Below are 26,620 nucleotides of genomic sequence, written 5' to 3' on the forward strand. Positions count from 1 at the left end.
TTGCTTTACTGACTAGTGTATGTCAATTTGAATAAACATTATTTGAATATTTAGTCAGCATTTGAAAAGAATAGGTGTTCTGCAGATATTGGGTGCAGTGTTTATTATGTGTGAATTAGTAAAATTTCTTAATCATGTTCAAATCTTCTATAGCTTGATGTTTTTTGGCTGTGTGTTTTATTTATTACTAGGAAGTGTCACTTTTTGCTTTATGCTTTATATGGTTTGAGTTTATATTATTAGGTACATAGGCATGTTAAATTGTTATATCTTCCTGACTTAACGTTGGACCTGTATGATGTTACATGTTTTCTTATTGTTACTGTTTACCTGGGACATCTTTCCCCATTCTTTTAAATCCAATATTTCTGTATCCCAGTATCTAACAGTATTTCTTGTAAGCAGCATACAATTGCTTTAAAAATTATCTAGTTCAATCAAATTATGTTACAGGTGAGGACTACTGAGGCCTAGAAAGGTGAAATGACTGACTTATGGGCGTCACACAAAGACTTAATGATAATACTCTGAGAAAAGAACAGCTCTGATGAATCCAGTCTTATGTTCTTCCCACTACATCATGCATATCTTTAATCTGATAATATACAATCTGTTAGTCCAATTTATTGTAATTCAATATAATTTAATTCTCTGAAATATTTGTTATAATTTTAGTAGGTTTTTCTGACAGAGGAAAACCACTGTTGATTTACAATGATATTTAAAAATAGAAACTATTTTCCTTTTTTTATAATCACTTATTCATCTATTTGTTTTTGTAACTTTCTGTTTTTGTTGTTGTTATTCCAGAATGCATACGTTCTGTACTACTTGGCTATTGTGGGTCACTCTGTTTCGATTCTCACCTTAGCGGCTTCTCTGGGGATTTTCATGTTTTACAAGTAAGTACCCTTATAACATCTGTTTTTTATTTTCTTCTTTAAGGTACTGAAATATACAGAAAATGCTGCAAAAGTTTGGCGGGGGAGGGGTTCTGCAAATCATAAGAGACGTGGAAGTCATGAAGTAGCAAGAAAAATGATATTAATCAAAATATGCTTTTAACCCTATCTTTGAGGAAAATAGGATAGATTCATATAATTTTCGAAAGCAATACGCCTCCTCCACAGAATGAAATAGTCTTGTGAGCCCGTAAGTACACTGTGTTAACACGGTAAAGGTTCCATTTACCATCGCTAAGTTTCCATGGAGTATTGAGAAGAGGATCATCCTCCTTCTTTTCCCCCCACTCTAAAATATGGAGGCTATGGCCATAAGTTCAAGTGCATCCTGTCTTATTATGAGCTGTATCACAAGTGGATTTGGCCAGAAAAGAAGTGGGGTTGTGAGGCCCTTACAGTGTTTAGCCAGAGAAGGAAGGTAAATCTCCCTTCTGTTCGTGACTCATTCAGCCAGGGTCAAGGAGAATCTCTGGAAAATGGCCTGATGTCAAGTGTCAGTTTTTTGCCTTTGCAAATCCAGCATTGCTAACTGCAAGTATCTTTTAAGGTACTGTGAGGAATAAAATTTCAGTGAGTGTTTCTGTTCTAAGGCTGTGTCTATACACTTGATTGCATTATCTATGACAAAATTATTAAGTTGATACAGATACTGATTTCACAATAATGGGAAATTTAAAACATTGATTCTGTGTTTTCAGGAGTGACTTCATAACACATATGAGATAGTAATATACGTTAAATTTCTTTCTAAAAACATGTTCCAAATTTAATGTAATTTCCTTAAATCAAAGGCAGGGGGCACTACATTACCTTTTCATGAGAGAGAATTCTGCTAATTTCTATACTATCATGGGGTCTCCTTCCACTAATCCTTTTTTTTGTTGTGGTGATAGTATACAAATGAGGAAGAAAAGCTCCTTCATAGGCCCAGACTGCAAATAATCCTTCACACATTTTTTTTTTTTAGTTTCAGGTGTACAAAACAATGTAATAGTTAGACATTTATACCCCTCAAAAAGTGATAACCCCTTTCCCCAATCTACTACCCTTCTGACATCGTATATAGCTGTTACAGTTCCACTGACTCTATTCCTTATGCTGTACTCCACATCCTTTAAAGATGTGCTATGTAATTAAATATACAGTGATTCATAAATAGAATAGAATGTTAATTTGATTTTTATTAAAATATTATAATACTAAGGAAAATTAGACATACATCAAACACTTCACTATTCTTCATGGAAGTTTGAAATGTTTTCAAAATTAACACTATTAAATGTTTTATAAGTCTTAAAAAAAAAAAAAGAAAATTAAACCAAGGAGAGAGTCACCTCTAAACCCACCCTTAACACAACTATTATTATCTTTTGATCCTTTTTAAATCTTCACCTATATATATATATATACATATAATGTCTATATCTTATGTAGTCAAGATTCTTATATTGACCTAGCAACATGACTGAATAACAATTTTTTTGTTAAATGAGTAGCAAATAATAACTAAAATAGAGAATGAGCTCCTTCCATATATGGTTTAACAGGAGGACATAAACAAAGCAACAATACACAAGGCATTAATTACTAGAACTAAAATAAAAGCATACTTTAAATTCCAGTGATCAAAATACAGCAGAATAATCAGGTTGTATGATTAATCTTGGAATGTCTGTTCATTTTTCAACTACACCTGACCATGGTGAATCAATACATCAGTATGCCTCTCATACAACTTTGATTAAAAAGTCTTTCACTAAAAGTCTATTGTTTAAAAAATGCTAACATAATCATAAAGAAATTGAAAGAAAAATCCCCCAAGTTTGTAATGGTGCAACTGATAAATGTATTCAGGACTTTAAAGACGAAAAATATCAAGGGGTCATTTCTTAGTTCTTTATTCCTCTAGTCACCTAGAAAGTGATGAAGGGTGAGAGCCAAATCAGCAAAAAAAAAAAAAAAAAAAAAAGGAAACAAAGAAAAAATAATGTGCTAATGTTCTAACAATAATTTCTATATTAAGTCACTGAAAATTGGTGTTTAAAAGTGCGGCACATGGGCACCATAGAATATTCCTCAACTCCAGTTAGTCCCAAAACGAAATTAATCTGGTCAGAACCTTGAAAAACTATGGGTGCAGATTGTCTAGGAAACACCTGATTTTGTCTTACTTCCTCTTAATTCCAAGAAACTACTGAATAACAGCTCAAATCTTGGGAGGAACAAAACAAGTCTTATTGATTTATAATCTGGATTTAATAATGGGAAGATATAAACTGAAATAGCTGGTCCTCCAGAGCACACGCGACAAGAAACAAATAGGATATGAAAAACACGCATGCCGAAATGCTAAACTTGCAAATCCTGAAGAAATCATATCTGATTTTTATACTTGTTCTTAACCTTATGTTAAGCCTACCCAAACTAAAACTCCCAAAGGTATCTGTTTTCTTAAAAATAAAGTATGCTTCTTATTCTTCAAATTTTTTTCCTGTGCATTTCCATTCAGACATATTAGAGGCGATTTTGCAAAATAAAAGGTAATTCTGATCTGTCACTGAATTTTATCTTTTAATTAGCAACCATTCCCAAAATTGTTTTCAAATACCCAACAGCAGCCTCATGGTCTTTCCTGCACATCACAACAGAAGGTTTTATGATTTGTGCACTTAAACGGCATTATCGGTGTGAAACCTGAGCAAAAAATAATCATCACTCCCTTGCTTTACATTCCCAGGGCTGAGTTATTTTGAAAACTCCAATCAATTTCATAAAACTGCCATGAAACCAAAATAAGAAGTCATACCTAGCTCCACTTCTGACACCTAACGCCGCATTCATAATCATCCAATTGAAACCTCACTCGAAAATCATAAAATGTGCCTTCTAGGGACTATAAAAAGGAGTAACCCTGCAGGTGTCTTCCTCCAACCATGGGGCTAAGAAGGCTGTCAGAGGAATTCAAAGTTACTGAATATATGGGTGGCCGTGGAACTGCCGATACTTTGCTGCTAAAAATCCCGGGATATTACTCAGAATGAGATCAAGGCATGCATCTAATCAGACTGTGATTTTATTCTGAGCATGCCAGTATAGGTAACAGGCAGGGCTCTGCAACCCTGAAATAAATTAGAATCATGCTCCCTGTGCTTTCAGAAAATAAATGTAGAAATGTATTTAGAAAATCTTTGGTATTTTAAAGAATAAGATTGAGCTTCTATGCCCTCTTCAAGATGGGGGGGGGGGATTTTTTTCAGTGATTTAAATCATAAAAGAGGCAACACTAAAGATCTTAACTCTACAAAAATGGTAGAGTTAAAGTAATGTTCATGATATAAGTTTCCTTCTGGTCCCCTGGTTTAAGGATGAAGACACCCTCTTTAGGATGATATATGGTTTGGGACCCTTCCAGGGAAAATAGTTAGGAGCAATAATATGAGAGGGATTAAATAGAAACATCAAATCAATTTAGCAATCCTCCTCGCTGCTAGAAGCCAATAGTAAATGTCCACAAGAGAATTAAAGATGAGATAGGGAAGACTGACTTGAGAAAGTCACACAAGTGGACATTTATTTATGTTTGTTTCCTGACCACGTTAAGCAAGTTTGCAATAAATTCACTTACGCCATCAGTTCCCTTTACAATTTATTAATTGACATTTCTGTAGAATAAGCCTAAATACTGAAACATCTCACAGTTTACTCTCTAGAAAGTATTAATACAATAATAATTCATTAACATTTATTTTGACTGCTCGAGACACTGATTGTTAACTATTTCAAACATTAATTACTCTTGCCTGAAAGTTAGTAGAGAGATATGTTGGAAGACAGGAGGTGCCTTCATTGCATTACCTTGTCTACATTACATTACATTGGCCACATTAAGAAAAAAGGGAGGTTTCCACTGGGACCTCCAGCAGGAATACTGATTCCTCTACTCCTCACTCAGCATTCCCTATTATTCAGTCACATCTGCAGTGGATGGATAGATAACTCTTTATCTTGTATAATATCCACTATTATACATCTCGGGCTACCTTCCTCTTCCTCCAGAGAAACCATTAAATCAGAGGCACCAAAGATAGCCTCCTCTCTCTCAACCTGCCCTTGACATGACAGGACACCAAATAACTTTTGGTCATATTTTGGCATACCGTTCACTAATAGAACAGTAGTAATAGGAAAGGAAGCAAGCATTATGAATGAAAGGGAGTTCCTTAAAGATAAAAATTTTGTGCTAAACCCAAAGGTAAAAAGTCCCTTGTCAGATGGAAAAGATGTATAATATATTGTGTTTTCAGGTTTTTCTAGGAGCTTTAATGCATTCCATTTCACATTCCCTTTCCTTCCCTCACTTCTCTTGTCCATCGTGAACAAAGTATGATACCTACGTCAAGGAAAATGTAGTTATACTGGAAGATAATGACTTTTCTTGTACTAGTCACAATTTGTACTAGTCACAATTATTCCAAATGCATACTTTTCATGCACCAATAAATCCGTAACAACTTTTATTTTGTTTCCTTATTTGCTACTTTCTTACACTGTCTTATAAGGAGTGAATACTGCCCTTGCTTGTCCTAGGATATCAAACTGGTTTATGTGATCAGCAAAACCTAAGGCAAATATTAAATGCTTTCTCAAGCAACGAACGAAAAGCTCCCTAAAACCACACACATGCATACATAGGGTATCAATAACTTGAAAACAAATTTTTTTTTAGTGTGAAAGATTTGCACCAGATAAACTAAAACCATGAAAATGACATTTCACTTTAACTTTAAAATAGGACATCTTGAGACTCATACTCAAGTCGATCATTGTCTCTTCACATCTGAGTGACACCTTGATTGGGCCAAGACAGGAGTAGATTATGTTGTCTTATCCTCCCACTATTAGAGAATCTATAGTACTGATGGTTCCCTGTCATTCAAAGAGTAAGTAAGGTTCTGTCCATTTAAATACCTATTTTTTTATGAAGAGGAATGAAGTATGGCTAACATCAGGTTTGTGCTGTTTCTACCAAAGACATTTCAGATCTGACAGGAAAACGTTGTCAGCTTCTCTCCTGTTCATTCAAGCAACAAGATATTTGCATTGAGAACAATTAAACACATAATTACTTATGCTAAGCTTAGTTAATCCTCTTTAGCATTCTATACCTCTCCTTCAGAACAGTTATATAATGAGTAAATAAACAATTATATAGTTTATAAGGTCCCTCAAGGCAGCAGTTAACTGTTTTGTTCATCCACGTATCCCTAACATCTGAGAGAAGGTCTGAATTTTAGTGGGTACACAGTATATGTGTTACATTATTGAATGAATTTTAATAAATTTAAAGTACCTTTAATTCACATCAAAAAGCTCACTGTAAATGTCATCAAGTAAGTATAACAAAAAATGTAAAACTTAATAAGCAGAAATTACATTGTAACCTTCAAGAATAAGAAACTCATATTATATATTAGTCATATTCTTTCTTTGGAGTCTTCCAGTTAATCCAGCTTTAAATGATCATTTTCTCATTATGTACATAATGCACTATTGTATATAAGTTTTAGCTATTAGGATAGCATCCACTATTAGTTAATACCTATATTAAGAACTTGGCAAATGTTCAGTATGATACAAAGTATAAGATATGAGATCCTTGACCATTTAATATAATTATCTGATGTACCAGAAAACTTGGTCACAGCTCGAAGGAGAAAATTGTTCTTATATAAAAATTTTTAATTCAAAAAAATGAGTATTAAGCCCTACAACGTGTTAGACACTATTCTAGGTGCACAAAAACAAATTGCTTTAGCACTTTTATTCTAGTGAGGAAAAGGAGAAAAAGAACAGGCAATAAACAAATGTGATATGTCAGGAGACGAGAAGAAAAACAAAGCACAAGGGCCTGAGAGTAAGCAGGAGGTGGAGGAAGTGCATTTTCCTGAGGGTGGTTCTGGTTTACACAGAACATTAACACTAACCAATCCTTTGAGTTAATGTTGTACATCAGCAGATTATTGAACTCTACCTGACCAAAAGAAAACCAGGCATGAGAATAGCAGCATTGTACGATGCATTCATCCACATGCCTTAGTTCTAGATATTGTCAACCGTCACTGGTTTAAGCTAGGCTGCATCCAACAATGAAACCACAGATATTAGGTTGATGCACAAGTAATTGTGGTTTTGCAATTATTTTTAACCTTTTAAACCGCAATTTAATAGTTGCCTTCCAGTGAGAAAAACTATAAAATGCTATTAGAACTATATGGAAAATGGCAGGACACACACAGGTTGAATGTGCAATATGGAAGTGTTTATACCATATAAATGGGTATGATGTTTCATATAAATTTTTTTTGTCTTTTTAAAGCCTTAAATTTGCAACCTACTTTTATAGCATTATTGTCAAACCACTCAGGTTCGCTTAACTTTACAGACTTTTCTGCTGCAGAATAAAGTAACACATGACAGTGAGTGTGTGTGTGTGTGTGTGTGTGTGTGTGTGTGTAAAAGTTCTTCTGTAAACCTCATCTTTACAGTAGGCTGCCTCCTGAATATAAAATTCTGTATTCTACCCCTGCTCAGCAAGTTGGGAATTTTAAAATATTGTTAACAATTTTACTAATGTTTGTGCTTCCTGAAAAGTTGAAAAACGTAGCTACAATAATCAAAATGTTCTCTGATAGATAGTAATGTTCTCATTACTTAAATTTACTTTTTACTACCAATTGAAAATTCATTTTCCCTTGATTTGGAAATCTAGGAAAAACATTATTAGTAAACCTGGACTATTCTCTTATTCATCTTTACCTAGAATTTCCTTTTCAAAATTCCTAGGATCTAACTTTATTCCATGAAGATTTTTTAGGGGTAGTTACTAGCTCAATCTTTAGCATCAGTAATTGAATGTTTCAAGTTTTCACATTATGCTAAACATTTTGGACTGGATCAAATACGGTAAATATAAGATTTTTATTCATCTAGGATAATCATTCCAATTTTGTTATAGCCATCCTACAGGCTTTCTTCATTTGCATCAAAAAGCGAAATAGGATATTCAAATTAATGTTTGTTTACGCAAACACTCACAGAAATACATACGTACAAGTTTATGAAGTGGAGGACAGAGGAATAGAAAACCCAGCAAACCACTTAGCACCCAAAAGGTGGGAAATGGCTATCCAACAAGTAGCAGCCCTTTGATAGGTGTTGTCAGATCCAAACCACAATATGCCTCATAATGAGATCAAATTTGAGCCTGTTTAAAATTCTTTGCCTGTGTCTGAGCTCCACCATCAGGAGGATGTGGAAAGGAGAAAGCACAGAGTTGATTTCAGTTAGAATATGAGAAATAAAAAGATGTTAGAAGAAATGGCAAAAAAGGATAACAGGATACTTAAAAAGTCTGTCTGTGCGATGGATCAAGGACATGGATTCAGTACTTTGTCACAGACAGCCTTGGTTCTGACTTTATGCTCTGTTGTCCCATTTACCACACAATTTCTGCCTCATTACATCAATGAATAGTCAACTTTTGATCTAAAACACACTCCAAACCCTAATGGTTTCTCTTGTAAGCATCCTTCTCTTAATTAATTTCATGACATTTGTAATAATTAAAAGTGATTTTATCATGCACTCTTCCAGTTGTACAAAATCACCCTGAGGACTGAAAACTAAGCTACTGTGACTGGAAAACTGTTTCTAAACATCAGGCAAAAAGTAGTAATGAGTCTTAAAGATGGGACCAGCTGCACTTATTGCTGTATGTTCTCTTATCCATTGCTAAAGGAAATATTTAAAATATTACCAAAAAGGTTCTTTTTCCCCAAATACTTCAACATTTTGGCACTGGTTAATGTTTTTTGTTACTGTTTCTTCCAGGAACCTTGGCTGCCAAAGGGTAACTCTGCATAAGCACATGTTTCTGACTTATATTCTGAATTCCATGATTATCATCATCCACCTGGTTGAAGTGGTACCCAACGGAGAGCTCGTGAGAAGGGATCCGGTGAGCACTGCATAATCTGTTTCTAACGTAATCTTTAAGAATATCGTACCCATAAATAGTGAACATGGTGTCATTGCTTGACTTATGCAGCTCTTTACGTGTGCAATCATATTTACTTTTATAGTTGAGTTTTGCATTAAGCAAGATATATCATTTCTATACAGTTATGGGAAGTAATTTTTATGTACTATAGTAAAGGGCTGGGAATAATTCAATTTTAATCAAATAAGAATTATACAACAAATCGTGAGTTTTTACTACTAATCAAAAATGTGTTAACATCTATGGGAAGTTTACTGAACACATCTTGTGAACACAGACAATACTAGGTGTACAAAGGAGGTGCTTCCCAGTGGCCCCAGTGTGTCACTAATAGGTTACAGGTGTGCCTAGGTAATCCCTTGTTCTGGAACAAGGCTGGGTTTGGGCCAGTCACTTCAGCTATGGTTTGCTATGTATTTACTCAAGTAAGCCATGTAAATATCATGTTCTATATCTGCCTGACTTGAAAAAGGTTTAATTACCCCTAGTTCACTCACTCTCATCTCCCAGTCTCTGCTGATGGTCCCCATAAACTGAGCTTAACCAGAAACCAGAGGGCAAAGAAGCCCTGATGGAGATGCACAGATCCATTTCTCTGGGCCCAGGGCAGTTGGAGGAGGGTGGGAAGTGCATGTGAAAGCGCAAACATAAGCTATCTAGCACAAAAGAATGGCCAAGGGATAGTTTCCTTTTTGTTCCTCTGCTTAACTCTGTTACGCAAGCTTCTGTAGATAGCCTCATCTTTCAAAACTGGCATTTGACAGCTCTGCCAACCCAATGACAAAAATGCATGAAATCTGCCCAGAGCATGCATCCTGCGTGACAGTGGCATGGCATGGGAAAGCAACTTAATTTGGCTTCTAATAGATCCAGTGTTAATAGTTTTTGCAGTATGAACACATCCAGAAAGGCATTATGATCTATCATTTAAAACCATGGCATCTGTTATCTGAGACAAAGCCCTGCTTTACCTGCAGAATGAGACCCAATGGGTTTATCTTGATGAGTTCCTTTTTTTAATGCTGATTTTAATGAAAGTGATCTCATGTCATTTAATCCTCATAAAATCCCAGTGCAGGGTGGATATTATCGCCATGGTTAGCTGAGTAAACTGAGGCTCAGTGAAGACACATGTCCTCTGTACTGTGGATAGAGATGGATTCAAACCCAGTCCTGTCTCACACAGAATCCCATCCGCTCCCCTCTTTATTACATGGTGCTCTTGATTGTCTTGATTTATTTCCTTAGGAAGATGTGTTCTTAAAGAAATAGTCTCCATCATTCCAAAGTGATGACTGTCCATAATGGGACATGTACACTACATTTAATTAGGGAAGCTGACCCCTATTAAGTTTAAAACAGATGTAGAAGTACTAACTAAGCATCTCTCAGCAAAGAAGATTCAAATTTTTGGCTTCCAATTTCCCATTAAGTGTGGAAGCCCTGAGAAAGTTATTGTCTGTACAAAGTACGCCAAGAAATGGCAATTCGGTCATTAAATAATCAACCCTGGGAGCAGTGCTTACTCAAATTACGAGTACTGTAAATTCTTTAATAGACTCTCTCATCTTTCCTGTGGGGGTCTCACACCCACATGTCATACCAACAGCCCACTCTCTGGCTGTTAGGATGAAAGAGACTTCTCATCCATTGTGAAATTGTACTCAACTTGTTATCTTCCTGAAATAGTCTAAATTGAGGGTTTTTCTAAGTTCACTATTGAACGATAGAAGCCATTTAACTTCCATCAAATGAGAATAATAAAACCTGCCCTCCGTACTTCTTAGAGGTTGTCCTAGAGTCTCACAAGAAGCATAAAGCTTTTAAAAATTCCCTAGGGCGTAATACTGTTAGCACTTGCTCTCAGGATTGCTGCTAACCCTTGCCTTGTGGCTAATTCCCTAGGTCTTTGCACATGGCTTTCCCTACCCATCTGTTACTGTAGTCATTGCTCCTAACCGGCTCATGAGTTTCATCACCAGATGTTTTCACTTTCCTGGTATAGTTTAGGGGCAGACATGCCTATGTACTCTGCCAGTCATTACCCACAGGCAGCCAGCTCAGCCCTGCCTTGCAGCAACCCTCCTGCCTAAAAACCTTTCATACAACCTGTAAGTAGATGTCTCAGGACCTGGCTCAGCCACTGTGCAGCTGATTTCCTGGGAGAAGGTAAGTATGAGTGGAGGGGAGCGAGAAAAATTCACGGGAAGCTTTCTTCTGGGTATGGAGGAGGGAGGGTGATTTTCTCACACACATTAGGCATTCTCAAAGTGACCTAAGTTAGAAAAACAGGGACGAAGCTTATCTTAATGACATCACCAGCACTTGGTTCTCTCAAATCAATATACTGTTAATGTAAAAGATGTTTATTTTTAGCTATGTAAGAGCAAACTTCCTAGAAAACAACTATAAAATACTGGAAAGGTAGAATTTAATCCAATTCATTGTTTTTGGAGCACCCAAACCTTAAATTGAGTCTTCAGAACTAAATTCTAATCAGTTTGCTAAAATATCTATTTGTGACATCCCTTTCACAGGATGTGATAGTGCCATGCAACCACGCATGTGGGATTCAGTCATTTGTTTACCTATTTCAAAAAGTGTGAGTGTGTGTGTGTTTAATGAAAAACAAAGGAGCAAAAAGTGTGTATGCCTGAGTGAGAAGCCTCCTTTCCCCTGAGAGTAGACAAAATAAGAATAAGCCACCAATCACCAGCCACTTACAATAGTAAATGGGAAATGCCATGTGGAAACACACTGCACCCTCTTTCACATTTCCAAATGTCTGTTTCCTCCATAAGACAAAATTGGGAAACACATGCCTCTCACCAAATACATGTAAATAGTATAGGCTAAAACAAACAAAACATGGGCTACAACGACACAAATTCATTCATGTTTGTAAATTGTGAAACATACACTTGACCCAGTGGGAAAAAAACGAGGTCATTTGTTTTCAGTACTTTCTTTATTTGAATACAGTCATCGTTTTTCAGTGAAATTTCGTTAAATCTCTTATCTAACCCTTCATATATAAACCAAACAAGATCGTGCTCTCTAGGCAAACAAAATAGGGCAAAATAAGAAAGGGCAGGAGAGAACCCTCAATTAGACATATATGTAATTCATCCTTGAATCTCCTTGTTTATTATTTCCAAGAGAGACAGAAGTCTTGAAATTTGTGCTGTATCTCACCTTGAAAATGCAAATTGTGTATCTTTTCCCATTCAAAAGATTGTTAAAGTGAATCGCAATTGAAACTATAAATTCAAACATCAAGAAAGAAGAAATTTTTCCTGTTGTAATATATGTGAATATCCAGGGGATAAACAAGAACTAGGCCAGCTCCATCTTTCCTGGGTGTAAAGTTCTCCACCTCTAAAGAGACAGACAAAACAGTATCCAAACAATAAGACTAATCTCATCAACATGTTACTAAGTCATATGCAAAATTACATGTTTAAAATTTATACTTTAAATGAATTATTTAAAATATTGCGTTTTTCTTGAAAAACTGACATTCCAGAAAACATTAGATTAAGGTTCTCCATAACCAAGAAGAGTGGAGACAGCAAAGAAAAACCCAATGATAGACTAAAAAAAAAAAAACACACACAGAAATTTTTTGAAAGGGAAATTATTGGACATTGTCAATCTACAAATATTGATTGAAATTGCAACTAATGTGAAAAATATAACCAGTCATCAATAAACGAAAAGCATGTCCATCAACAGATCATCTATCTGTGATTCAGGCACATGTCCCTTTTTTTTTTTTTTACAAAACAATATATATAATTTTTAAAGATACTTTGTTTCTTAAGCAAATTAAAGGCAAAGTTATGGGTTATTTTTTTCATTTGACACAATTCTCAAGTCCCTGAATTAGCAGTTAGAAGACAAAAAGATGTTCCTTCCCAGTGTCCATGGGAATATATTTTAAAAAACAAAAAGTTATTTATTGTAAAATGTGGTGGCACCATTCCAAATGTTGTCACACTACTTCTATAAGAGTTTATTTTGTTGGGGGCACAAGAAAACAGTGTTCTCACTCCTCAGTGAGTAATCCCCTGGGTTTGTGGTCCCTTTCCCCTCAAGGTGGTCAATTTCTTTCCTTGGAAGTTTTTTGGTTAAGCAGATTCTCTCGTGTAACACCAAGCATGAGAAACTTATTCCTTCACATTCTTTTTTTTTAAAAGTTAAACTCAGAATAACTCATGGCATAAATATGGGCTGAATAGATCCTCAGTTTATTGAGTGATGTGAAAATTGCACATTGTCATTTGTGTCATTTGAGCATTTCATTTCCATAATATCGAAAATTTCATTTTTCTTGTTCTATCTGCTTATTTCTTCATGTAGAAAATCAGGAGGCAGAATTAAAAGTATTATTCTTGCTGCATCTAAAGGAAGCTGGCAGCACACTTGTCATTTTCTAGAAAGAAATGTCTCTCTGAACTTTTATCTGGGTCTGAAAGGGACAATACAGGGAGATTAGTTTTTCCTGGATTCTTTGCACTTCAAAAGCCAAACAATCGAGTCACATTTTCTATAGCTTCTTCTATGAGTAAAGTCAAATGAGTCCTTGAAAAACAAAATGAATTTCTTCTAATTCTCATTTTTTCGGGACAACCAAGCCACCAGACTATGTCAGAACTCCATCTTAGTCATAGGACGATCAGCTCAGAATAAACGCTCAAGGCTCAAGCACTAGAGACTGATGAAACCCAGGGTGGAAAATGGACTCTTCCTGCCCAACCCAGAGAAGGCTGGTGCCAAGGGCAGGCATAGAAATGTGAGAGAGGCAACAGGGACGGCAGAGTTCTTGAGATGAGAGATCAATGCAGATAAAACTAGACTGGAATTCTCCAGTTTGGTAGCCTATGGAAGAAATTAGATTGGGAATGAAAAAGTATGATGGATTGGAGGGACAATGCAGAGAGACTAATACCAAGATGTGGTCATGGGATAAACTATCCTACCCTGGTCATTTATGCTACTTCACTTTATTTACAGACAAAACCAGTCAATGGCATTTTAACCAAGATCCAATGACACAGAAAAGTATACAGGATTTCTTTATTCCTTTTATTTATAATCAACTTCTTTCCCATTTGGATTTGAAGAATTTGTTCCTAAAATGGCTACAAGCATCAATCCAATTTCCAGTTTCTCTCATCTGGTCAGTCTGGGTGGTACCTCTACACAGGAAATCAGTGCCTTAAAAAATGGCATCTCGTGACATGGTTTACATAGTGAGTCTTCATCTCAACACTGTACATTGTTTTGAAAATGTTATCATGAGTTTAGTGAAAAACTTTTTATAGATTTGTTTTCATTCTCAAAAAGCTTCCAGTTGGGATACAAGGAGTCTTGTACACCCCATTAGGATATGTTGATTCATTGTTAGAAAGCTTCGGAGCAACAGTCAATTTGATATTTGCTGTGCTTCGCTGGATTGCTCCAAATGCTATAGAGTTGTTCTTGCTAAACTACAGGATCTCAAATCCTAGTTCTTCTACTTCGTTACATATTATTCTGTATTCTTGAGCAAGTTACTTAACCTCATTGTACCTCATTTTCCTAATGTGTAAAGAGGAGACGATAATAGCACCTTCCTCATAGAGTTCTTTGTGTTAAATAGGTGTATGTGTTAAATAAACTGATATACCTAAAATCCACAACACAGGGTCTGGCACATAACAATTCTCAAATATTAGCTATTATTATTTATATTATAGTTGTTACCACTGTCATTAGGCCTTAAGCACTTGTCATTTTCTAACTGTGGAAACTAGTTCCATTTTTGTGTTATACAGCATAGGAAATGTGGAAACTCAGAACATTTGTAAAATACTGCTTCAATCCAAAAGGGACTACGTATTAAAGCAGAATGCAGAGAATACTCAGAGGTTTGTAAATCACAAATAATCAAAAGGACTGTGCTGTGAGACAATAAAACTAAATCAGTCATGGCTTGAGATGCCCTAGTAAAGAGTGATATAATGTACTTATTATACCACATAGAGAAAGACCCCTGGGCACTGCAAGCTGTTAATTTTTATACCCCTGCCACATTTCTAACAGACTTTCTTTTCCATAATGTGTGTATCCTGCTTTTCTGTTTACTGCAGTTTTGTTTGCTGAACACTTCCAGAGTGCTTCCTTTACCAATTTCTCGATCATCTTCCAACGTACTTATCTCAGATGGGACTTTTTCCCCCGCTAAACGCACTGAACCATGACTACAGTTCCACAGATTCAAGCTCATTTTCTCTGAGGCCTTATCAGAAATCAGCTCAGGATTGCACGACAGACTCACATTTAATTGAAAACATTGTACCTTTAAATTCTTCTGGAAAAGGACTTCAGAACTTCCCTACAAAATTATTTAATGCTGACTTTCTGGCTGGGTGACGTTTCTCCTTCATTCAGCTAGCTTTAAACAATGTACAAGTTGATAGTTTTCAAGTTGATATGAGGAGAGCCTTTTTGTCCCTTAGTTTATCAACTGCACTGGCATCTTGACATAAAGTTCTATAATTCCTCCTCATGAGGTTTTAGGATACATGTGAATCAAAGTCAGGACATTTCCTATTGTGTTGCGAATCGACTGGAACAGGAAACGTGTGCTCTTTGATGCTTAGGATTATCAGCAATAGAAGGCCAGCAAGTAACCAAAACAGGAGTCACCAGTTGGTTCAGCATAGCTCCTGGCTCACATGTGAGAAATTTATCACTTGGTTATCTCCTCTTCACTGCTAAGGAGATATCACCAACTTCAGGAGCAGCATTAACAATGTCTGGGTTATTTGCCTCATTGGCTGTAGGAAAGAGGCTATAACAGTCATGTAACAAAATCCTTGGATGCTCTCCAAAATTACGGGTCTCTGACACATTGCAGGAGGATGAGCCTCTATGTAAGTCACCAGAATGTAACAGGAAAAGAACATTTGGGGGACTAGGCTTCCCTTCTTCTTGACGGCTGCTTATACGCTTATATGTAGTACCAATGATCTATGCACTATCGCTCTGATTTGTGGATACAGAGGGTGGCACGTGTTGACAGATGCTTGTGGAAAATGAATGCAGGCTAAATGCATATACTTTGTCTCATGTTCACGTGTACTCTCTGTTCACTGTCAACCCTTGCCCGTGTCTCCAACTGAGTATCTCCATTTCTTTCTGACAGCTGAGCTGCAAGGTTTTGCATTTTTTCCACCAGTACATGATGGCTTGCAATTATTTCTGGATGCTCTGTGAAGGGATCTACCTTCACACAATGATCGTGGTGGCCATGTTCACCGAGGAACAGCACCTGCGCTGGTATTATCTCCTTGGCTGGGGTATGTATTTCCTCCCGCTGAGTTTTGAACCACCTTCACCTCTGTCTGTATATTTACAATCTTCCTCTGGTCTTGGTCACAGAGAACAGTCAGGGGTCCAGGTCCTTTGAGGAATGATGAGACCCAGGTGCGGGCAGGAGTTCAGTCTCCAAGAGAGCATCACCGAAGCCCTTTAACAAGTTCATATACACTGTGATAAGCGTGGGAGTCAGTGCAGAATAAAGGGGTATGATTATAAGTGTCTTTAGATGACCCAGCTAACAGACAGACAAAAAACATGATTGAGCGAAGGTCTGATTAGGCCCCCTTCAGTTTTATTTATCATGAGTTTGTAGATCAAAGGAGAATTTCACATTCTGAGTCCTGTATGTCCTCCAACCTGGCCCCACTTTCCTTCCTCAAGAACATGAATTCCTATCAATACTTCAGCAGGACTCCTCCATTAAAAAGTCAGGAAGAAGAGTCCAGCTGAACAATAGACATAACCACGTGGGCCTCCAAGTAGAGCTTATATGACATCATAGCACGTGGCAATGGCTTTTAAAAGCCTGTGGTGGGATTGCTTAAACTGTGGCTGCTTCTGTATGGATTGACTACAGCAGGGTGCTGAGGTCTGTGAGGAAGCTCAAGAATTGCTCCCTTCCCTCCAGAACTGCTAATAGCCTAGCTCACTCTGGTGGAAGGGAAACAGATAGTGAGGTAGTGAAAGGGGGAGGCTCTGGGACAAAACTGCACGGTGCCTTATCAAAACAAAACAAATAAACAAACAAACAAAAACCATCCCATGAAACTCCCGCACCAGAGGAGGATTCTTACTACAGAGCCAAGGCGACCCTTGCTCTCCACTGACAGGGTGACTGTGCCTCTCAGAGCAGAGGCTATGGGATTGCCTGGAACTAAGCCTGTACTTTAATGCAGCATTTTGGGGAACCCCTAAACATATCGATGAAAGGGAAAGATTTACTGAAGAGGAAGGATAATCCAAAGGCTTTCTAAGAACATCAACCTTTGTATTTAAACTCTTACCCAACAGGCATTATTACCAACTGTGTAGATATATGTCTATATAAGCGGCCCCGAATCTTTCCCACAATCTACACCAGGACTGACTTCATGCAATATTTGTTTCCATAACACTCAGTCCCTAACAGAAATACATGGATTTTAACCAAACATATGACCCAAATCCCATGGCATAATCCTATAATGGTGGGTCAAGGTGGCAGATATGGGGGGGGGGGTGTCTTGACATTAAATTTATGATGCTACAACAGAGATTAAGATGTTCTAATTTCAACAAAAATAGAGAAATTATCATAATCTAGAGTATTTTACAGAAGTCAAGGGCTGAAACCAGGACCAGACAACCAGGAACGCTCTCCCTCTCTCTTTTGTCTCTGCTTTGCTCTGAGCATCTGTTTTAACCCTTCTCTGTCTCTACAGACCATAGATCACAGGTCTCTGCTCCCCAATTCTAGTGGTAAATACAACCTACCCCAAAGTTCCCTGAGTTCACATTCTTCTGTTCCAGCTACCCGGAAAGACTAAAAGCTTGTCTCTAAGTGCCAATTCTGAATAGCCGGGCAAGAGGATCTGAGTGGTCCAACTGAAGTCAGGGGGCCACCCATGGTTCAATGACCTGTGGCCAAGGCCATTGAGGAATATAGTGTCACATAATGCAAACATGTCTGGGGTGAGTGACCCATCCAGAAAAAAATGGGAGAGGGATCTTTGTGAATTGGATAGCCATCTAGAATATACCCCAAAACACCTCATCTTGTGGGCCACTCCCCATTGAGGGGCAGCAGTGGCAGTCCCAGCATCCTGTTTCCTTAACCATCCAGTGAAGTTAGAAATCGGGCTTTTGACTCTTCTCCTGGTCCCACAACAGTTGCTAGGTTCACCTGCTCATCCCGGTCCTCAAGACAGGTCAGAATAGAAAGGCCAAAGTGGTCTTTCACTGTTTTTTTCTTTTAGCTCCAGCCTTCTACAAGAGGTTTTTCTTTCCTTGCTTGCCTTTCTCAGCCTCATACACACCCTCTCCACAATTTCTAATCTTCCAAAGCTGGTCATGCCAGGAATCCACTAGATACAATTTAATCCCCCCAGTAGCAGTTTTAATCACCACAATAGTAATGACTGGTGCTGGTCAGATGCCTTCCTGGTGAACATCTGAAAATGCCACCCCACCCCAGGCCTGCCACACACATGCGCACACACACAGAGACAACCATTTCCATCTGATCTATGTAACATATTTCCTCTGAAATAAAATTTATGGCATATTTCTTGTACCAGTTTTGACTATTCAAGAACGTCTATCTGCCACTCAGAAAATTATCATGCAAGAAAAAAGCTATAAATGTATTCTTGCCTGTGGCATTCAGCAGAGATGAGAGTACCTGGACGGAACAATTTATACTGCTCTTTCCGTACTGTTGCCTTGTGAATGAGTTATAAAACTTTTGGCATCCTCGTAGATAGCTCAATGACGACATCTGTTTAACACGCATAAACAATTCAAAGGTAAAAAAGGAACAAGTTGTTCAGCTGTGTCAAAAAGATGGCAATGAAAGTAAGTAAAATATCTATGGGATACTTTAACCTTTCTTAATCAAAAAATACTTAAAACTTTACCAGAATAATTCAAGTAGACTCCTAAAGAACTTTGCACTTAGTAAGGTAAGCACAGAATCATCAATTTAAAAGAATGAGAAAGATTTGCACTCCCATAAATAGGTGTTTGGAAAATAGTCAACCAGTGTAGTTCTAAAATGTAATTATTTTTCAGCATGCCAGAAATCTATTTTTCTTCATTCCTACACACACACACACACACACACACACACTTCACCAAACTCTGTAACATTCAAAAATCACAGTACCAAATCTCACTTCTGAGAAGAAAATTGAAAGACAGCATGATGATGTATTTTAAAGCAATAACCCTCTCTTCAAACTTCAGGTAAGCATTATCTTTGCATGTACAAGTAAAATTACAATCAAAATAACTTCTCAAGAAAAATAGTTTCACAGAAACTTTAGTGGATCAGACAAGAAGCAATTTCTACTGAATATTTTTACTATCCTTTTGAAATTATTTTCACACCAAAAGAGCATTATAGGTCCTAAATTTTGCAATGCCAAGAAATAAGGTATTTCTTTATACTTTATAAAGAGTCTGAAAGTGGTGCAGCAGAAAATTTGGCCCAAGAAGTTTATGTCCTAAGATCAAATGTTTGCAGGTGATACACATTCCATCCATTCATTTCAGCTGTAAATAATATTACCCACTCCAGGATCTGTAAGGGATCTCAAAGAATTATGAGAGGCATATAAACATTGACCTCTGGGTGAAAAGTAGTGGTGGTGAACTTCTCCCCATCAAAAAATGAAAGACTGTTTCCTTCAGTAGTTACTCCCTTACAAGTCCGAACGGGATCACTTACCTCTCTATTTCTCTCAGATCAAAGCAACTTAAAATACTGAAGTTTAGTTCTCAAAAAAAATCATTTATTTCACAACCCTCTTCATATTGATTCTTTGCCTTGCCGGTTCTCCTCTTGTTACGAATCAAAGAAGGAAAATCCCCCCATGGATTTTTGCAATAAGCAAATAGAATGCATCTAGTCCCCTTAAAAACAAAAAAATCCTAGGAATAGGAATTCCTCTTCACCCTTATTATCTTTAGTAGGAGGGAAAGGTTGTTATGGCTCGTGGGGCCTGGAGGGAGGAGAGGTGGAGGACAGAAAAATCAAAGTGCACAAAAAGAGACACCGTGTCTCGAGGAAGGCCCTAGGAAGGGAGATATGGGGTCTATATCCTCTTTATATTAAGAAACACATTTTCTTTTCTACAAAACGATGAAATGGAAGTGAGAGCTCCATATGCCTCTCTTGTTGTCTAATTAAAAATATGTACTTCAGAATAAATTGAGAGAATGAATTTCTCTTTCTAAACCCATGTAGGGAAAGAACTGTATGTTAGAACTGCTGTGAATACAATACAATTATGTTTTGTGTAAATAATCAAACTCAAATTCTTTCAGGTCAAACATTTAATCGATGGTCCTATTGAATTTTATGCTTCATGGGTTTAGACGCTGAGTTTGTTCTTGGATGAAAACTCAACCTTTTCAGGCGTTCTTTTTTTGCATATAATTCACAGAAATTTAAAGTGTGTAGGTCTAATTCACTTCTAAGACACATTTCTAATCTGATGATAATTTTAAAATTCATTCTACAAATGTCTCAACCAAATTAAACAATATTCCATTGTACCTGAGTGCATCTGAGAAAAAAGATAATTTTTTTTCTTATAAAATTATAATTTTACTCTAGATTACCTTTATAGAATGAAAATTGATTTTAAAAAGAAGTAACCTGACAGGATGCATTGCCAGTAACTATCTCCATCGTTCTCTTTATAGATTCAAAGTTGTTTTTCACTAGCTCTTCCAGTGTAGTCAGGGAAGTCGATACTGGTACTAAGCTGCCTTAATGAAGGTTCTGCTACTATAACTTACAGACGATACAGAATGCACTAGTTACTCTGAAGTGTCCTTATTGAAAGAGAACAGGATCGATGCATGTGATAAAAGCAGACAGAAAAACAAAAAGCCTAGAAGAAATACTGTAAACACCCACCACAGGCTTTTGGAGCAATCAGCCTATCATTTCCATATGCTGTCTCGAGGTCATTTCCCTCCACTGTGACCCAGCTCCCCTCCATAAGAGAGCCCAGTTCACATGCAAAGCAAAGCTTGCTGCTCTCAGTCAACCGACACTCTCATCATCATCATCATCATCACGGACATAACAATGGCACAATAGCCATAGTAAGAGTCGTACGTAATGTAACCTATCGTACTGGATAATTTGTGAAAGGCTTTTAATTATTTGGGTGCTTTTAACCAAACTCTCTGAAAGCACATGATATTCTAATGAGAACATTTTCACCTGGTTTGACCAAAGATCATTCGACCAAAGAAACATCAGGGAAATATCTTGACAGAGATGTTCAATTTGCCACTATTTTTTTTTTTTAAAGTAAAATACCATTTTCCATGCAACTGTAGTTATAGTCCATGACCAAGAAACCAGGTGTGACTTTTCCTTTTTCACGTTTGTAGGGTTCCCGTTGGTGCCAACCACTATCCATGCTGTTAGCAGGGCACTGTACTTCAATGACAAGTAAGTATTATGGTGGTTTTTGGTTAACATATTTGTAAATAAAATGAATTTGTACTGATGTGTTCCTCCCCCCTTCTTTCAGCTGCTGGCTGAGTGTGGAAACCTATTTGCTTTACATCATCCACGGCCCTGTCATGGCAGCATTAGTGGTGAGAATTGCTGTTTCAATCCATTATTAACAGTGCTATATCTGGGGATTTCTGTGAAGATGGATCTAGGCAATATATATAACTTTCAAATAAAGCTAATTTAACGATAATCTATAGTAAGAACAACTTGATTTGAGAGTCTTCAAGTGAAAAAATATTTTTATTTAATAAAATTGGAGGGGCACATCAGCTGGTTTCTATACACTCCACAATGACATATTTTTAAAAACAGTTCTATAACTAAATTCTCCTAGTTAAAGGTAAAGACCAAGCGGCTGAGGAAAAATAAAGACGTTGCTGATAAGAAAGTGAGAGCCCACAAAGTCCCCCTATAGTTTTTCCCCTGGGCTCTGCCAAACAAAACCGTCTTCTACTTCATCTTTGATACATTGAGCCATCTACTACCAATGATCACACACTTCAAGTATTTCAGGCACAGCACACACATCATGCTGTTTTTACTGGCAGCCTTTCAAAATAGATATATTATCAGGATGTTTTACTAATTAGGAAAACGAAACCCAAAGGCTCAACTGAACTCACCCAAAATCACATGACTAATAAGAAGCTGGGTTGGGGGAGAATATGACTGTCTGAATCTATATCCACGCTCTGTCTTTATACCCATGGTTTACTATGTGTTGGCCAGCATCAGAACCATCAAATTTAATATTTAGACATTTTTTCCATTAACCACAAAGACAGGGATTTGTCCAAATAAGAATGAGAAAAATAAAAACAGTCTGAGTCACAGACACACGTTCAGCACGTTCTGTTCCTATACTGAAGAAATATCAATTTATAACTGATCAAATTGTGTCCTCATCCAGAGTCTTCTAACTTTCCTGGCCTTTCTAATGCAAATTCCATTTCCTTTTCCCATTTTTACAGTAGTGAAGTACCTACTATCCCAACTGTCCTCACAAGAACCCACTGACGTGGGTCTTGAATATTTACAACACCCCATAAGAATTCCATTATTACTAAAGATCTCTTTCCTTTCTTGAAATTTTTGGGCAATACATTTATTTCTATTTCAGGTATAGAAATCATTTTAATTATTTTTAAATCAGTTATCAATTAAAGTTTAAAAACGCTTTAGTTCAAAACTAATCTTCATAGCCAAAATTAATAGTACCCCACCAGAATGGCTAATATTAAAAATGGTGACCAGACCAAGTGTTGGCAAGGTGAAGACTGGAATTCTCATATGTGCTTGAAGGAACATAAAATGGAAAACAGTTTGGCAGATTTTTTAAAGTTAAACACACATTTACCATATGAACAGGTAATTCCATTCCTGGGTACTTAGTCAAGAGAAATGAAAACATACGTCCACACAAAGATGAGCATACAAATAGTCACAGCATGTTTTTTCACTATAGTCAGATTGTGGAAGCAATTCCATTCTCATCCACAGGAGAATGAATAAACAAATAATGTGTATTATTCATATAACAGAGTACTACTCAGCAATAAAAACAAGTTAAATGCTAATATACACATGGATGAATCTCACAGATAGTATATTAAACCAAAGAAGTCGAACACAAAAGACTACATACTATATAATACTCTATTTCTATGGTAATAGAAATCAGCGGGTGCTAGAGGTGAGCATGAGGGGGTTTTTGACTGCAAAGGGGCAGGAAGGAACTTTCCAGGGTGATGGAAATGCTCTTTCCTTGTTCGGAGTGGTTGTTACACAGATGCATACATTTTTCTAAACTTCTCAAGTGTAAACTTAAAATCTTCATTTTATTGAATGTACATTGTACCTCAATGAAGTCATTTTTTTTAATGTTATTGAAAAAAAAAAGAAGAAGGCTGCGTTAGCTGTCTCCACTCCATAAACTTTACAGATAAATTTTCAGTCCTCATTTCACTTTTAATTAAGTAGTACTGGCTATGGGGATCACCTTCATAACAAAAAGACAAGAAAGCAAGATCCAAATCTTTTCCCTTTTGTAAAAATAAAACTCAAAATAAAGAATAAACTCCCTCATTACAGTTGAACCAAATATATTTACATGTACAGGAAAAAATTTTCTCATTTGGGGAAAATAAAAGGAAATGTAATTCAGGTCTGAAAGGATCTTGGTTTTACTGATGCTCGGTGTCCCAGAGATGCTGTCCAATTCATACACCATCTCATGCAATCTCTCACGCCCTATGTACCGTAGGTAACATCTGCTTCCCACACTGGATAAATAAGAATTGAGGAAAGTAGATATCCTTAAGTGGTGATTTTCTCATTCATAACGTATATTGCAGGTCAACTTCTTCTTTCTGCTGAACATTGTCCGTGTGCTCGTGAAGAAAATGAGGGAAACCCAGGAGGCTGATCCACACATGTACCTGAAGGCCGTGAGGGCCACTCTGATCCTGGTGCCCCTGCTGGGGATCCAGTTCGTCGTCTTTCCCTGGAGACCTTCCAACAAGATTCTTGGGAAAATCTACGACTACCTGATGCACTCTCTGATTCATTTCCAGGTAGGGAAGCCAATGGTGCATTTATTCCACGACTTGCTCAGCTAGTTTCCCTGAAAATATGACCTAGCTGGACCATCAGCTCTAATGCATCTTTTGGAGCAAACAATAATATAAGACCTGGTCTTATTTTACTATAAGACTCAGTCTTATATAATATATAAGGCCTGGTATTGTATTATATTATATTATATTATATTATATTATATTATATTATATTATATTATATATTATATTATATTATATTATATATTATATTATATTATATATTATATTATACTATACTATATTATATTATTTTATGTTATATTAGACTGGATCTTATATTAATTTTTGCTCCAAAAGACACATTAGAGCTGATTGTCTGGCTAGGTCTTATTTTTGGGGAAACACAGTAGTTTTGGGGGCTTTTCTGTGATTAGAAGGACCCTTTCGACCATATGTAACCTGAAAGGGCTGCTCATTCCCTCCTTTCCCATTTTTTGAATCTTAAAATTGAGGAAGGAAACAGGGGCAGGTATGGACTTTGAGAAACATCTTTATGACGGCAAATATTCAGCCAGGGATTGACCCATTGCACAGTGCTAAGGACAGAGCTTCTCCTCCCACAGTCCTTTTGACCTCTCCTTCCTCTCCCCAGTCTTTTGAGAGCCACAGCTGTTTTTGCTTTATTGAGGGGAGTTTTGAAGAAGAACATAACCGATGGCAACCAGTTTCCCAAACTGGATTACTATCAACATAGTTGCTGACGCCATGAAAACACAGGGTAGAGAAGCAGATGTTTGTATCAGTATGAAATGCTTCCAGGGGACCCCCGCTGGAAGCTATATCCCTCTTAAACCAGAATCCAGTTTCCATTGACTTTATTTCACTGCCTTGGTCCTGAATGGAGAGATCAGGACCTTAGAATATCTATCAGTTTAGCCATTCCTACAATGTTAGGCAAACCCCAGAGAAAGGGTATGGCTGACTTTCTCACATGGTAATTATAGCTACCATTTATTAAGCGCTTACTGTGTGAGGTAAGTATTATTACGCCTATCTTACAGTTAAGGAAATGGAATTTTCTGTTTAGTGGCAAAGTCAGGAGATCTAACTCTAAAGCCCATGCTCTTAAATCTCATAATTTACAGCCTCCAAGTCAATAGCTCCAAGCCAAAACTGGGAGGGATCCAGGTCTTACGGAGCACTTTGTTGCTTCTGCTTTCTCATTACTCCCAGAGCCCTCTGATGGCCCCACCCAGGCATATTCTCCCTGGTCGGTAATTTTCAGACCCTCCTTTCGTAAGTAGACATTGACCCCATGGCGTGTAATGAATTTGCACAGAGCCCTCCATGCCATCTACTCTGTCACTCTCCACTTGTCAGTAGGATGTCAGGAATCCATCTGTGACAGTGCAGTGACTATAAAGAGAGGTGTATCCAGGGGTTTCCTCATGTGGGAGAGAATGGAGTGACCTCTCAGGGGCTGTCTTGGGTTGGTGTCTGTCGCCATTTGCTCTGCCCCAGATTTGAAGCTCTGTTGAAGGCATCGTGCCAGACGGGGCATGGGAGGTCCCAAGACAGAGGGGAAACTGCCACAGGCCCTTAGGCCAGAGTTTTACTGTCTCGATTATACAGTTCAAAATAATTTTATTTTCTACTGCTAAGGCTTACTGTGAAGAAGGACAAAATTAATCGGGCTAAAATTAAGTTTAAAGATTGTTTTAGTAATTTAATAATTGCTTTGCCCATTCTTATAGAAAATTAAAGCTTAAACACAAAGGATCTCCTGAGTAGTGACCAGGACCTCAGGGGTCACTTATCCCACGTCCTTGAGAGATGAGCTTGGCTGTGGGTACAGTACTGCACTAGTTCACCAAGAGGACACAGGGCACAGTCAGGCCCACTGCGCCACTTGTGCTTGCACAAGATTTCTCTACTAAACTCTACAAGATCTGTTTTTAAATTTTTTAAACATAAACAATTCTTTCCACATCCACTATAATCATCATATGCTGCTATAAATCTCCCTGTTAAAGGCAGGAATCTATTAGCCAGAGTGCCTAGAACTGTTCTTTTGGCCAAACGATAGAATGTTGACAAGAAAAGTACATTTCTAATGGGATATTCTTATAGTGAAGCACTGAATATGAGTGGCGGTAACTGTTTTTCATCGAGCCTGGACTTGCTATTGCAGTCGTGAAATGTTCCTCTCCAGGGTGTCTATTTACAGTGATTGCTAATCAACATAAATGCACACAAAAATAACTTCGACTCTCTTCTTCCTCCTCTTTTTAGGGATTCTTCGTTGCGGTGATCTATTGCTTCTACAACAACGAGGTAAGCATGCACTTCATATAATACCACCACTCGTTTATATAAAGCCAGCACTTTACAGTTTCCAAAGGGCCTCTTTTCATTTGTCCTCACTTCTGCAGTT

At 37.2% G+C, this 26,620-nt stretch overlaps 1 protein-coding gene across 2 annotated transcripts in view; it reads left to right on the forward strand.

Annotated features, from left to right (window-relative positions):
* The window catches only part of CALCR (calcitonin receptor), a 124,365-nt gene that overhangs the window by 85,149 nt on the left and 12,596 nt on the right, over positions 1 to 26,620 (forward strand). For both annotated transcript variants that reach the window (XM_033088062.1, XM_033088063.1), the window contains exons 7-13: positions 811 to 902; positions 8,853 to 8,979; positions 16,214 to 16,367; positions 21,499 to 21,559; positions 21,642 to 21,708; positions 23,983 to 24,201; positions 26,479 to 26,520. In XM_033088062.1, the coding sequence (XP_032943953.1) occupies positions 811 to 902; positions 8,853 to 8,979; positions 16,214 to 16,367; positions 21,499 to 21,559; positions 21,642 to 21,708; positions 23,983 to 24,201; positions 26,479 to 26,520 (762 nt within the window). The remainder of the gene's footprint in view (positions 1 to 810; positions 903 to 8,852; positions 8,980 to 16,213; positions 16,368 to 21,498; positions 21,560 to 21,641; positions 21,709 to 23,982; positions 24,202 to 26,478; positions 26,521 to 26,620) is intronic.

The sequence above is a fragment of the Rhinolophus ferrumequinum genome, chromosome 20 (genome assembly GCF_004115265.2).
Source record: "Rhinolophus ferrumequinum isolate MPI-CBG mRhiFer1 chromosome 20, mRhiFer1_v1.p, whole genome shotgun sequence".
Lineage (NCBI taxonomy): Eukaryota > Metazoa > Chordata > Mammalia > Chiroptera > Rhinolophidae > Rhinolophus > Rhinolophus ferrumequinum.